Here is a 15251-nt window from a genome sequence, read left to right on the forward strand (position 1 = left end):
TTCCCCCATGGCTCCGGCCCAGGCAGTGAAGTAACTTGTGCGTTTTTTTCCTGCATTTTTGGCAGGATAACAGAGTGAAAGCCCCACGTGCCGAGCAGGCCCTTCAGAAATGTAGGTTTTGGCACAGGAACAGTTGAAAGCCTGCCAAGCCATGCGGCTTCCCACTTCTTTAATAGCAGGAAAACTTGTGGTGCACACACACAACACACACACACACACACAGAGTGCAACACAATTCATGCTGGTATTTACAGGTGGGTTCCTACTGAAACATGCAAGAGACACAATGTCGGCTTTAAGCCAAAGCCCACACCCTTAAGCCCTGGAGGCTGATGTGAATGCAGTGACAACATAAAAAGCAACCTTAATAACCCGGTGAAGGATTATAGTTTGATCATAAGACAACAAACAGGCGTCAGACCTGTTTGTCTCGTCTCTGCATGTTTGTCATTAATGAACAGCCACTAACCAGTTTACTGGCCAACTGCCAGTGACTGCCGCTCACTCAGCCATGCTGCTCGCAGGCAAACTGAGCGTGCTATTTGCATATTACACTCACAGCTTCCAAATGTTCTTCAAACACCCTCCGGCTGAGATCAGGCGTCCGACAGGAAGCTGTGCGGATTTCTGCTTGCATACGTTTGAATGACAACATCTTGATACGAATGTTAAACAAACTGTACCACACTGAGGTGTCAATCTGCCAACAAACAGAACTGTAAGTCTAAATGGGACGAACGTGACGAACACACAGGCCTTTGTGCGAGCCTGAGTTGGTCGGATCACATCGGACACCTGATTAGAGAAAATGCCAGAGGGAAGAGGTATGAACTATGATAAGTGGACATGTCTGGTGACCAAGCGGCAATACAAGCAGCTGATGTTGCATTTAAGTGTGAAAACATTCAAATGATAATCAAATTAGGCAACTAACAATCATCGTTATTAACTTTCGATTAGTATTTCAAATTATTCATTAACTTAGCTTCTGAAATGTCAGAGAAAAGCACAGAACACTCATAAGATGATTCATTCAGATATAATAATACGGCTTGAAATGAGCTGCGAATCATCACACAGGAGAAGCTGGAACACGTAAATATTGGCCTTTTTTCCCTTGAGAAATTGTGGCTGATGATCAATAATTAATCATGTTGAACTTCCTGCTGACCGGCCATGTTAGCACTGCATTACATTTCTATAAATGTAATCTTTTTGGGTGATACAATAGTTCACTGTTCAGTTGAGGTTTCCTTCTTATAACGTGACTACAGTTACTGAGGCTTTGAATTGAGGCAATACTTTATATATTTGATATAGTTCAACATTGACTTAATCACCTTTAACTTCACTTATTGCCAAAACATCAAATATTGACAATCTAAAGTGTTAGCAAGGAGCTAATTATAAGTTATCAACTTTGGAAATCTGCCTGGAAGCACGGACTATAGCTGTATTGTGATAGTTAAATGACTGAAATTACAAAATTGATATGTCTTAACATAAAGCTTAAACAGGAAACTCCAGAGTTCCTACCAAAATAAAACACAGAAGGTAGTTCTTTAAATCAAAAGCTACAACGGGCGTCTTTATGTAAACCCGGTTTACATAAAGTTACTCTTAGGGGCCGGTCTATATAATGCAAAAGTAATAGTAGGCCTTTTAAGACCTGAACTTGATCACCGGCCATACGTTTCTAATCCACAATGGGCCAATCATAACATAACCCCACCCCCCTTCGCTGCAGCAGGACTTCTCTCCATTGAAAACTGTGAGCGGGTGCAGTTCTGCAGGATACCATATGTCAAATTGGACCAAACAGATTAGTGTTGCAATTTCTGGGCAAGCCTCTAAGGTGATTGGAGGGGTGGTGGGGCGCAGGGTGCGATAAGGGTCTGGAAATCTCTCTTAAGAATTTCAGGGCTTAATCATCACACCAGGAAGCCGGGTGTTTAAAGTTTAACATCTCACACTTCCTTTAAGAAGTTACGCGCACTTTGACCCTGAAGTTTGGGAATTTGGCCGAAATAAAGTGTTTTTTTACCACACCAGCAAACGATGGATGCTTCCCTGTTAAGTTACTGGTAACATAAGAACAGAGTTGCATTAAACCTGACCAGTTTTCAACCAATGGCTTGCTCATAATCCTCATCTTTTCAAATTCCTTCACAATAAAAGCCTCCCTCTTCATCCTGCTTTTCCTGAATGCTGGTGAAGCTTTACATCATTTCATCATTAATTTGCGACGTCACAGTGAACTTAAATACTTTGGAGAACCGTTAAATTAAACTTTCATCATTCCAAGGACATTCTATAACTATGGAGATACAAAACATAATTAAACTTATCTGCCAATATCTTTCAAATTGATCGTTTTATCAGTTTTTCTTTCAACTTTTGACTTCAACAGGGTTTAAAAAAAAGCCTCTGAAAATGCATTTAGATAAAACCAAGACAATGCAAATCTCCACTAAAAGCAAGCTAATTGTTTGTAGAACAGATCTATATGTTTACGGTCATTAAGACAAAGTGCTATACGAGGCTTTAAAACCAAACCAGCTTCCTGTGCCTGTGCCTGTGCCTGTGCCTGTGCCTGTGCCTGTACTCCCCCACCCCCACTACTTGGTGAGAGACTACCAACCACAGACCAAGTCACTAGTTTTGGTTGTGGCCGCGAGGTTTGTCAATTTGATGTAACTGTCCTGAGAAATACAATGCGAAGATTTTTTTTTAATCCACTTAATTTCTGCCTGATTTTCATGTCTGCTGACGTCACACTATATCATACACTGGATTTTCCCATCACCCTGCTGTAGCACTGAAGGCAGCTCATTGTGTCCATGTCACTCTCCTGACATGTTGGACATGACTTGATCCACCAACAGATACTGACTCTTTTATCTGTCTGCTACACATTTGTTTTGCACTTCTCATGAAATGGCTACAAACAACTTAAGGGATTTCACCTGCAAAAAATCTGACCAAAAACCTCAGTGAAATAACACAGAGCTAAAGGCCAGTCTTTGAGTTATTTTTATATTTTTAAATAGGTATACATGTGGGCTGTTTGTACATGTTCAGCTCTTGTGTAGTCCTGTCTGTGGTTGGGTTTTGATCATTACAGCCCAGCCAAACCCATATTACAACAGCCTATTACAACATAATTTGTATTATTTGTATATGTGAGTAGCAAACAGGCATAGAAATCAACTTGAAATTCATTCAGAAAGCCACATTTAGCTCTAAATCCTCATTTAGACAATCAGCCTTTACTGATTTGGGGGATCCACACATGAAACACTAACCAGTTAAACTGGATCTATACTAGGACTCAGGGGTCAGTTAGCCTATGTAGTCAAGTATGATCTGTTGCTTCTTGTTTAATGGTGTTTCAATGTAGTAGGCTTAAGTCTGTGTCTTGTATTATGGTTCAGTTCTGAGTTTTGTGTTGTTAACATTCACATTAATTGCAGAGTTTGTGTTCTGTACTATCCCTTGGTATGTGTTGTCAAGTTTTATGTATTTTAAAGGCCAAGGCCAAAAATGCTGTAGTGTGTGGCATCGGTTGTCATTCTACATACTAGTCCCTACACAAATAAACAAAATAAAAATATTAAATAATCCTATTGTCTCTGCTTTAAACCCCCAAAATGACACTTTAAACTTTCATAAAAGCCCAGTTGTTGATGCTGTCACGTGGACTACCCTTTTCATACATCTTAAAGGGCAGCAGGATGTACTGTAACGTTCGTGTATGTTTAATGGCGTTGTAAAGGACACTAACGATAAAATGGTGGGTTGAAATGTACAGGACGTGCCCACGCCATGACTAAAGTCATGTTAATAAGCAGATTTTGCCCCATAGGCTATATCTCACACTGCAAACACATGGGCACTTGGGTTATCCGATATTGGATATCCGATATAGCTCAAGCACCGGATAATACTGTAAATAAGCAGCTTGTAATAATAGCTGAACTAGCCAAGTTATGGTTTAACATGTGTGGCAGTATTTTGATTTGACCCTTCTACGGTCGAAATCCGAACGTTAGCCGTTGGTACAACTGAAATTAGTTTTGTAGCTAGCTGTTAGCTGACAGTAAATACGACCCCAGTTAGCCAATAACAGACACATTTTCTTTTACTTTTTTCTCTCTTTATATTCGATTAAAAATCGGTTTGACTGCCGAAAAGCCTTTTAAAAAACAACAAAATCCGTTACATTTTACCACTAGCAATAGTGACATTACACTCAGCGTAGGTTAAATAACGCATGTTGGGTGACATATGGCAGGTGAGTCCATCCACTACTGTAGCATTCGGTTATTGATCAGGCGATTTGATAATGTCTCATCGATTAAATAAAAAGCTGCGTCCTATAAGTGAAGATTAAAACAGCAGTAGTAGTAAAAAGAAGGAAGCCACACAAACTAGAATAAGAGAGTAGAGGAATAAATAAGGCGAAAGAAAAAATATGTAGAGAAATTAAACTTACCACATCGGCTTCCGTTCCGTTTTTACACTCTTTGGAACCGGAAGAAACATTCCTGTTTTCCCCGTCTCTGAATGCAGTCTCGTCCTTTTCGATTACACACACAGCCAAAAACAGCAAAAAGAGGAAGAGGAGAGGTGGTTCGTGTGTTTATCAGCTAGAATTAAAGTGGTTTCATGTGACTGCATGATATCCACGCAATCGGCTTTTGCGTGTAATTGTGTTTTCAGAGTTTGAGTGTAGGTTTGAGAGCCCCCGCAACGATCAGCCAGACAGACAGCGAGAGAGAGGCGTGGAGAGACTCTCCGGCCTGCACAGTCAGATCATTGGTTGACAAACAGTAATCAGATGCAAATTCCTAACCTCTGAATCAGCAGGGGCCAGCCCTCATATCCCCCCTCCTCCCCTCCAACCCCATAGAGTAGGGGGTGTCAGTAAATGCGACGGTGCTTGAGGTATGAAGTGCGCTGGGAGTGGGGCAAAAAGGTGATGTACCGTGAGAGTAAGACAGAGAGGTGGTCAGAAATGATTCATAATCTCAAAAAAAGTGTACATTTTATTTTTCATCAGTGCTTCAAAGATGAACGATTAATTTGAATGTACAGACTTTATTCTATAAGCTATTGAAATGTGATTTCCAACAAGAGTTTTATATAATTCTATACAACTACAACAAGTTTCAAGGAATAAGAAAGAAAAATGTCGTATGCTGTTTTGTTAATAATGTAACAAGAAAAAATCTGCAACTATTTTTTTATGAATATAAGTCTTTTATCAACCAAAAAAAGCTTTGTTATGAGCTTCACAGTTATTTCATCAGACAAAACAAGCGATTAATTCTTCATAGACACTCATTTTTAACTATCTTCTAGGACCAAGACCACAGCATTATTGGATTAATCCTGAAATGATTTGCAGACTAATATACTATGAAACTATTTGTTAGTTGTATCATAACAAGTAATGTAGTTTTACTTTCTCTAAAAACACGTTCCCTCTTCTGGCCTCTAAAAGAAGTAAACAAGAAACACAATTTAACAACGTGATATAGGTTTCACATATAGCTTGTGATAAATTGTGTTTACATTTTCTTTCAGTGTTGATTTTGGGTGACGGTCCCTTGGCTGGCCAGTAGAATTAGCTCAATTCTGCATTTAGGAAACTGCATTAAATAAGCTTAAAAGTGAACTCTTATTTGACACTCAAATATCATGCCAGAATCTCTGCCATTGCTACTGCTTAATCTTGAAGTTTGATCAAAATAAAACCGCTAAAAGCTGCATTTAAGTCTAAAAAACGTTCACATTTTAATACATTTTATTTTGAAAATTCTGACACCTTTCCAGCTTAATCAAGGTAAACCTGTGTTTAGGAGCTACCACCTTGATGTCACAAAGGGGCGAAGAGTGTGAAAACATTAAACCACAATGTATGCAAATGTCGGGGTTGGTTCACATAGACCAAACTATGTGGTAAAAAACTGCATATTATGAAAAGAAATGTTGAATACTGAAAATAAGCAGTTAAGCCAGTGTTAAATGAAGACAGGAAATTGTCTTTTCTATCCTCATCCCACATTTGTTTACAGCTTCTAAAAATCCCTGTCACTATTTCCAAATAAGACAAAAAGATCTGCTGGTGCTGAGTGGTCGGTGGCTGGTTGCAGCTGTTAACTAAAATACAGAGCTTGAGATAGTTGAAACATGAAAAATGATCCTCCCTCTGCCTCATCAGAGGTAACGGGATCAGGGAGAGAAGTTCCCTGACACAGTGAGAAGCTAAATTAAAATTAAACACCACTTGAGACTCTGTGTGGTGATGACAACTATAATTTCACACTTGATATGAAAATACTCAGACACTGAGCGATGCTTTTCAGCTTACGTTAGGCTTTGCCAGGGTGGGGTCAGCACAGGGAAACAAATGGTTTTACAGCCTCAATGAAGCGAGCTTCAAAGAAAACAAGACGACATATGCATTTGAAACCTTTTACGAGAACACAACAAATCAGCTTTTGGGAAAAAATTAAAACATCCACAATAGATTTAAGATCTCTTTATGTTAATATTAACAACATTTTTGCCACCTGATGTTCATTTCCCACAGTGCACAGACAGACAGAAAACTTTCTCGCTATTGATATGAACAGTAGTGTCTTTAAGTGCAAGTATTCTGAGTAAGACTTTGGTATTTTTACTGTGTAATACAAAAACTGAAAACTCCCACAGTATTGCATTATGAATTTTCACGTTTTCACGGGGTATTGAATTTATGATTAAGTGTTTTGCATTGACACATTGAATATATACAAAAATGACAAGTATTTATCCAAATCACTTAGTTTGTGTCCCTGATTAGGACATATATGCAAATGCAGCCTTTTGAATGTGTAAGTTTATGTTTCAACATGGAGCCAAATCTGAATCTGTAGTTTGAACTCAAAAAGAACAACTTTTAAAAGGTACGTCACACGAAAGACAAGACATGTAGTAAATGGAATAGTTAAAGAAATGCAGCAAAGAATGGCTCATGTTCAGTTAAATTAACAGTATCTATCAGACCTACAAACTTCTTTTGATTGTTATATTTTCTCATTGGTTAGTACGTTTTTTACTGCTGCTTCAGAGCAGTTTGTTTGTATGACAACATGATTTTTGAGACAGTTCTCGCTGACATTCTGCAGGTTTTTTTTGCCCCCTGATGATTCGACCTCTATCAGATCTTTTGTTTTAAGAACAGCCACATCAAAGCTCAGATTCCCTCCGTTCTTTAACATCTGAGAAAAGCTGCTAATTGTCTTTCATAAAAACAACGGTATCAAAGTAAAAGTTCAGTGCGTGTTTGCATTAACTTGTACACCATAGCCCACCTTTGAAAGCTGCTTCTGAGAGATCACAGCTCCATATTTAAAACCATGAAGTTTACTGAACGTCAGTCCTGTTTCTTTGTACTACTACGCCATCTAGTGGACAGGAGTTCACACATACAGGGCATTCCTACCTTAGATCTTTATCACTGAAAGACTGCTTAGTAACTTTGTAGAAACTTTACAAAATATCTCATATCTTAAGATTCACTTAACATTCATGTCTAAAATAAAGGACCCTGTAATCATCCTTTTTTTGGGTGTCAAATTAGCCCCAAAAGAGCATCTTTGTACAGCCGAATCAAGCTTCTGATGTTGCAGAATAATCAGTACTATTTGAAAATAAAGGTGGATTTGAAGAGATTATTGCAGTCAAGATGTGTGACAGATTGTGTGAACAAGTACGGTTCATGTATACTACAATTGAATCAGTAACGTAAAGCTGGGTAATATGAGAGCTCATTACAGAACAATAAGACACTTTGAAGAGAGACAGACAGGAACTCTGAGCAGAGAACAATACAGTGTAGAATAATGTTTTAGGGTCTTCATCGAAGCATTCTGATGCATCTTATCTTCAGGAATTGTTCCTTCAAAATGTTTTTGCACAGAAAGTTATGAAGGTAAAGAAGGAAGGTCATTTTTACACCTTCGTAGAATTTCTACATTCACATGACTCATAAAATACAGAAAAAAGGAAATGTGGTCACTAGGCAATCAAAGATATATCAGATGTTGTATTTAAAAGTTATATATAATATAAAAGAACACACTGGGTCATTTTGTTTTAAATATTACCGTTCTTTGGATGAAGTTACAAAATCTATTTAACTTTTAAAGTTTCAAAATTGTGAAGTAAATTATAAATTCAGGACTTTTACTTGTAATTTTGTATTTTGAGGTTGGGATGATGCTGCTTTCATTTAAGTGAAAGATATGATCACCCATCACTCATGACCAACCAGCAGCTGATCTCTGTACAACACAAAGTACATGAGGTTAAGTCAGAAAATTAAGAGTGAATTGTGAATTACAAAAGCAAAGAGATTATTTTAGTCTTGAACACCATGGCCTTTGAAGTAAAAATCCACAATGAAAAGAGAGGACATATCTTAAATCCTTTAATAGATGCAGCAATAATTATAAATAGGAACTGTAGCACACACACAGATCATTATATACACACAGATGTGTCAGTCTAGTGTATAAAGCTTTCAGACTATTAGAGGCCTCTTCCGTCCAAATGTTGGCACAAGTCAATTATCCGAGTTCATATTTACAGCACGACTACGTCTACATGAATTTAAAAAGTTGGCAGGACCCCGAGGTGCTGGGGCGAACATGATCATAACAAGTTCATCTTGCAGATACAGTACTCAGAAAATGACACCACGTGAGATCACGACATTCAGAGTGACAAGTTTGAAAGCCTGAGAAATGAGATTTCAATGTGACAAACACACAAACTTTGGTTGTTGACAAAATGCACCAACAGGTCAAGTTTTGTTACACTGCCAGCGACAGCATAAAAAAGAATCGGTTTTTTTTTTTAAAGTAACCTGTTTCCAAAAGTACAAATGTAGAAATATATGTACAGAGAAAAAACATAGAAACCTGTATTCATAAGGCAGAAGTGCTTTTCTTGGGTTGTAAATGTAAATAATGAGATGAGACCTGAGAGGCAAGACTCAGCAGGTTCTTTTTTACCATCAAAACACCTTCCTGTGGATGTTTTCCACCAATGCAACACATCTACTGCACATACAGAATACCTTTAAACCACATCACCTGTACACGTGAACACAAGGCTTTGAACGTTCCAGCTGTGAGTCAACAAAGTTAGCATTGTGCGTAATACAAGAAATCCATGAATTCGTCTAATATTACAGGGATAGTAGCAGTTTTTAGTTAAAGTAGAGGACCTTATCTTGTCTTTTATTACTGAGCATGACTAAAGTAACAACTTGTTTGTAGCAGTGTGCGGGGAAATCAGCGCACAATCATGTCCTTGACTCTAATTTAAGGCCTGTATAAACCCTGTTAATTCTGCACCAATAAACAGATGGTTTTGGTTTTTTTAAATGGTAAGCACTTCCTTCAGATGATACCTAAAGAAATGCAGCTGAAACACAGCTGGTGTAGAAAAGGTTCAACAAAGCTAGCGGATACAAAAAGGTAGATCCAGAATTAAATTGGGCCTAAGGGGGAGTTTTTCTCAATATCAGAGAATTACAAATTTATCACAAGCTGTTATTTCGCACCCGTAAAGACAGACATTTGCTTCCTAAGATGCTTATCTAAGATGATGGGTGATGTGTCTGTGCATAAATGTAGAGAGATTATTAATATTCATGCTTCATATCGGACATCTTACACAAGTCCTACAGGCTAATCCTTCAGGCAGCGATGCATTACAATGAGCTCTCTGTTTTAGCACCTTTAGAACAGAGCTGCATGTCGGACACTTTTTACAAGACAAATGGGATCAGAGTGAACTTTCAATATTTTTCTACAGTAAATATGATGGTGGTGACTTTGTGCTTTGAGTTCAAAAATCGAGCTCTCATCAACCAGTGGTGGCATTCAGGGTGAGAGGTTGATGAATTCATCAGTTGGTGAAAGTGTGAAAGGATGCAGTTGTAAGAAAATTGTAGTTTATGTTGTTTAAACATATTAACGTGTGACATTTTATCATTAGCAAGATGAAAAGGACCAAGAAGGATGACAATTTTGTGTTTACATTGTAACAAGTGCATTTTGCTTGTACTTGTTTTTGTGAATTTGATTCACAAATCAGGTCATGAGATTAAAACATTTAGAATTTCATTTATAATCTGCAATCAAGTCAGCTCCTTGATGCTGTGTGTCATATAACAACCCAAAAAGCAAAACATTTGGATGGATGAATAATAGATTTGACAACAGTCTTAGGTGTTAACCAGAGGAGCAGAAAATGTAACGTGTGTAAGAGAGGTCATGTGACCTCGTTCAAAGAGGGGGTTTTTCCTCTGCACGGAAAGTTTGGCAGCCTCAGATTTGAGTCAACCTAATGTACTCAGAGTTAGCTGATCATGAAGCGCAGCTATGTACGACACATGCTCACCGTTAGCCAGCTTATAAGCTAATAATTCATATGTAACTTCATATCATGTATTCCTCTGCCAACCTATTAGAACTGTGATTCGTTACGGATAAAAATTATGGAAATTATCTGGAGAATCCAAAGATCAACAAGAAAAAAGAAAGCAGGCGTTTATCAGCCTTATCTTCTGGTTTTAGCAGACATCGCACAGACGTTACACACAGACCACCTTATCTACACATCTCCTGCCTCTCCTGCCTGCAGCAGAGCTGTGCGGAGGAAACAAGGAAACAGGGCGACGGTCTGTCTCAGCTCATCTGCTCCAGGTAGGCAGACAGCAGACGCCCAGGAGGCAGAAACTCTTCTTGTTTGTTCACCACTTCAGTCTGACGCGAGCCGTGGTAGTCGGTGCCTGAGGGTCGGACAAACAAACACAGAGACTTTGGTCGCTCTCATGTGACTGAAAAACATTAAGCTGCTTTGTAAGGCCACTCAGGTTGTGTACTCAGGTTTATATAAAGAACAAAAATGGTCAAAAGCTTTTATACAACGGTTCATGTGCTGTGGTTTGTCTATGAGCTTCTGATGGTTCTTACAGATACCAATATTTGTCAAGTGATTAACTGGGGTTGACTCTCAGAATGTTCCCTTTGATACGTTGAATTGTTTAAAAAATGGTTGTCCAATATTCAAAACACAATCCCATTTTAATTGAAGGTGACAAAACACTGACATGTTTGATATATTAGTGCAGTATTTGTAATGTGTGATTCCACTCACTTGCAGAGACGAGGTCCATGTACTGGCAGACGGCATGAAGCAGCAGCCTCTCAAAGCTGAACACAAACAGAGACATTACTCTCCACTGCTCCCATCATCAGTTCCCTTACACCAATAATACAATCAACTTATTACTACAGTTACCAGCATAGCTCAGTATATCTAATCAGGAAGCTCAGTCTGAGTAACACCTCCACGAATTTAAAGATTTGTCAGCTGCCGAAACACAGCAGAGCCATTTACAATACTTGGAAACACATTTAAACATCTTGAGACACTCAGCAGTAAAACTGTGACCTTCCAGCAACCTGCCTGGAATTTATTGTCCACTGCAGCGTTGGACAGATGTCATTAGATAAATAACAAGACTAGGTCAAAACCTAGTATGTGGCTGACCGCATCAGGTCAGTGTGCGCTTTTGTTGGCAATGTGTTAGGACAGCAGACAAGCAGTGGAGGAGTAGCCACCGCCTACTCCCCAAACAAAGTATCTGGAGCCGGCTGGGAAAGTACTGTTACTCACTCACTCACTCAGAAAGTCAGTTACTCAGTCAGTCACATACAGACCCGTGTGTAGGGCTGACCCCGGCGGTTAGCACAAAAGGGTTGAACGCAGGCTAACACCGCTCAAGGACAAGAGCTGATAGTGACTATGTGGACTTTGACGTCAGCACTCCCCGCCAATGTATAAACCTAATTCCTAATTATATAACTAATCACTTTAACGCAAACTGTGGCAAGATTAGCAGGAGAAAATAAATGAATGGATTAATAAGTATTTATTTTATACTTTATCATGAGCTTCCAAACTAATGCAGCTAGCAGCAGTGACAGTGTATACTATTGCAAATATCACCCTCTGAGTTTAGTGAGCAAGTTTATAAAGTCTCCATAACTAACATTATGGTTTGAGTTCTAAAACACTGTAATACTTTCTTTGGGCTTCTTCTGAGAAAAGTGAATTCAATGGTTTCGAAGACTTGAAGAATGTAGAAAAGAGATTTCTACCTGCTGGCGAGGTTGGTTGTGTAAACTGAGTGAGGTTGAGCGTTGAAGAAGCTCAGAAGGTTTTCCTCAAGTACTTCCAGAGTTCCCTGTGAGGAGAGAAAATGGTTTGAGGATTGATGTCAACAACATTCATGTGTGCAAACTTCAGTGAGCTTCCTCAGTGACTGCGAGCACACCTGTTTGGCATATGTAAAAACCCGGAACAGCAGGTCCTGGTTTTCTAAAAGTAGCCAATGACATAAAGGGCAACTATGAGGAGGTAAAATGCTGACTAGCAGACAACAAGCCATTGTAACCTGTGAGTTTGATGCTCAGCAGAGATGCAAGAGATGAGTCAAAATATGGCATAAAGCGCAGAGGTTAACATGTCTTCCACTAGTTATTGTGGCAGAGAAATGACAGGCAGTTGAGGCTTTCCGATTAATGTAATTCTCAGACAATAGAACAAGAAGTGATGACACTCACTATGGGGATTTGTTTCCGTCTCAGAGTTGCTCTTAGCCTGCGATCGATTCTCTGGAAGCAGTCCTGAGCAGTGAAGGCAAGATTTACTGTGAAGAGATGAGTGAAAGTCAGTTAAACCGCAGAATGACACAGCCAACAAATCAAAGATCACAAAGTGCTGACGCTCACCATTCCTCTGGTCTTTGAGGAGCCTGGTGTTGGGGGTTTTCTTCTTGGCCCCCTCCTGCTCCAGCAGAGACAACAGCCTCTCCTGCTCCTCACCGGAGCAATTCATGAAGTCATTCCATGGCTAAAAGAACAAGAGGACAATTATTCATATGTATTTTACTTATGCTTAGATCATAGATGCAAGACAAGCTCTGGCTTTTGTAGGGAGTTGAAAAGGTTAAAGTCTTAAAACTTACAGCCTTTAGTGTTTGAAGGAATAAACACAGAAAGGTCAAACTAAGACAGACTTTATGTCACTCCTGCAGCAAAGTTAAAGCAGAGCTGAATACAACCTACCTCTATGTAGTTTCCGTTAGTGCAGGCTTCAGTGAAGATGGATGGGATGGCCGGGTTACTGCAAACTTCCAGATCATCTTTAGAGCACTCATCCCTCTCGAGAAGATTTGCAAGAAAGCGTGCTGATTGTAAGAGAAGAAAGACGTGGACAGTGTTAGTATGTTCAGTCTGCAGTGGATTTTGCAGTAGCAACACTGATTGAATTAAAAATGCACCAGCCTGAATTGGATGAAAAGATACAATAATGTGATCATGTGAAATGAGAGCTTACTGTTCTCCAGGCGGCGGAGGCTCTTCTTGCCTTTGGCTCGAGGAGTGAGATCAGAGTTGCGGATGGCTTGGTTGATGTAGAACTGCTTCTTTTTGGCAGGAGACACTCGCTTGGCGGGAGAACTGGGCAGGGAGCTGCATTTACGCTCCTCTATCAGGCTGGGAAAAACAGAAGACGAGATTTCAGCATAGTCAAGCTCCTCAAACTGCTCCATACACATCTTACACAGACGTGTCCTGAAACCTGGAACCGAATTTGTGACCTAAGTTTCATCTATTTTAATGAACTTGCACTGTTCATGGCTATATGCTCTTTGACTTTGATAAATGTGTCATATTAAAGCATTACAGGGTGGAGAGAAATGGACATGCTGTGGCATAGTTCACTGCATAATAGCTGAATGATGCTGTCAAATAGTGTATCTATACAGACATGCAGAAAATCATTTCACCATAATGTTTAGCATGCATACAAGGAAAGAAGAATACACCAAACAGCTAGATTTGCTGTGCCTGCCTGCGTCTGTTTTGTGTCTGCACTACGGTGGGTTGAAGCTAGGAAGAGCCTCCTGCAGGAGCCTCAGATGTAGGTCAGTGGGTGTTGTGTGAAGACCGCCTCAGCTGGGTTTGCCAACATGCTCAGCAGATGCAATTTTTAGCCTGCGCCCTGCAGGTTGTTAGCAACACTACAGCAGCACTGTATGATGTCATCTCTGCCTGGTTTAGTAAGGTTTGCACACAAGAGGATATCTTATAATGTCACTTTGACATGTAAATCAATGCAAACTTGCAGTTAAATAGGCAGTGAACTGATTACAACAATTTCAGACTAAAATAACATTTTCCTCACACATACTTGATCTGTACATGTTTACACGAACAGCATTTAAAAAATCTGAATAAGATATGCTGTGGGAAATGCCAAGAGAGATCATTATCAAACACCGTGACATGGTTTAGATATCGATGACTTTCAAGACTCCATGACAACCATATTCAGGTCAGCTAGCTGTTTAGCTAAAAGGCTAGCAGGTACAGAAAATTACACTGAGACGCCTGTTAAGCCCTAATCATTAACGTCAAACAAACTAGTAAGAGTTAATGTATGCAGTATTTTTCTTTTGCAAGAGAGCTGATAAGATTTTTTTTAAACCAAAACCGTGCACAATTCCTCCCGTCGTAAACTCAAACTCTACCGTATTTAAATGGACTCGTAAGCTAACTCAGGCTAACGCTAACGGCTGGCAACCGTTCATACTCATATTTTTACTTACATATAATCCTCCTGCTCTTCATTGTTGTTTGTCAAAACGACCATCTTATTCCAGCGAAACAAACGGAATGAACAACCGCTCCGGTTCTTTACGGGACGTGCAAAAATATCACAGTTTGGACAAAGAAAAGTTAAAACAGTGACTGTGTTTGGCAGATTATCGTTTAAGGAGCTAAACTAGCTCCTTGGCTGCTAGCTTGACAGTGGGCTGAACCAGCAGAACAAAAATAGCTGTTGTCCTCCCACCACAAACAAAGAGGGGAGGAAAAGTGTGAGCTCTCACTCCATGTTTATTTGGTGACAGTTGGCGAGGATTGTTATCACATCAACATCACTTTAAAAACATTGAAAAAAGAAGTGTTTGTATATTTTAAACTCTAGAATCTAAACACAGTTAGTTTGACTTTTAATTATTTTATCCTCTAGAAAAGATATTTGGGCACCATGGACCTCATCACACACGAAAGGGTGAACTAGCTTTACGCACAGTATAATGTTATAGTCATGGTGTG

The 15251-nt window shown here is 39.4% G+C and overlaps 1 protein-coding gene across 1 annotated transcript; it reads right to left on the bottom strand.

The window, feature by feature from the left end:
- Nucleotides 1–8466: 8466 nt before the first annotated feature.
- Nucleotides 8467–14918, bottom strand: r3hdm4 (R3H domain containing 4). Its single transcript, XM_069679920.1, has 8 exons — nucleotides 14741–14918; nucleotides 13468–13625; nucleotides 13197–13318; nucleotides 12861–12981; nucleotides 12693–12778; nucleotides 12228–12313; nucleotides 11221–11276; nucleotides 8467–10852 (listed from the first exon to the last, which is right to left on the bottom strand). Exons 1-8 carry the CDS (start codon nucleotides 14782–14784, stop codon nucleotides 10749–10751), a joined length of 777 nt encoding a protein of 258 aa, XP_069536021.1. The 5' UTR covers nucleotides 14785–14918; the 3' UTR covers nucleotides 8467–10748.
- Between the last annotated feature and the right edge of the window lie 333 nt (nucleotides 14919–15251).

The sequence above is a fragment of the Semicossyphus pulcher genome, unplaced genomic scaffold (assembly GCF_022749685.1).
Source record: "Semicossyphus pulcher isolate SPU_LCO1_2020_fin unplaced genomic scaffold, fSemPul1.0.p SCAF_4, whole genome shotgun sequence".
NCBI classification, from domain to species: Eukaryota; Metazoa; Chordata; class Actinopteri; order Labriformes; family Labridae; genus Semicossyphus; species Semicossyphus pulcher.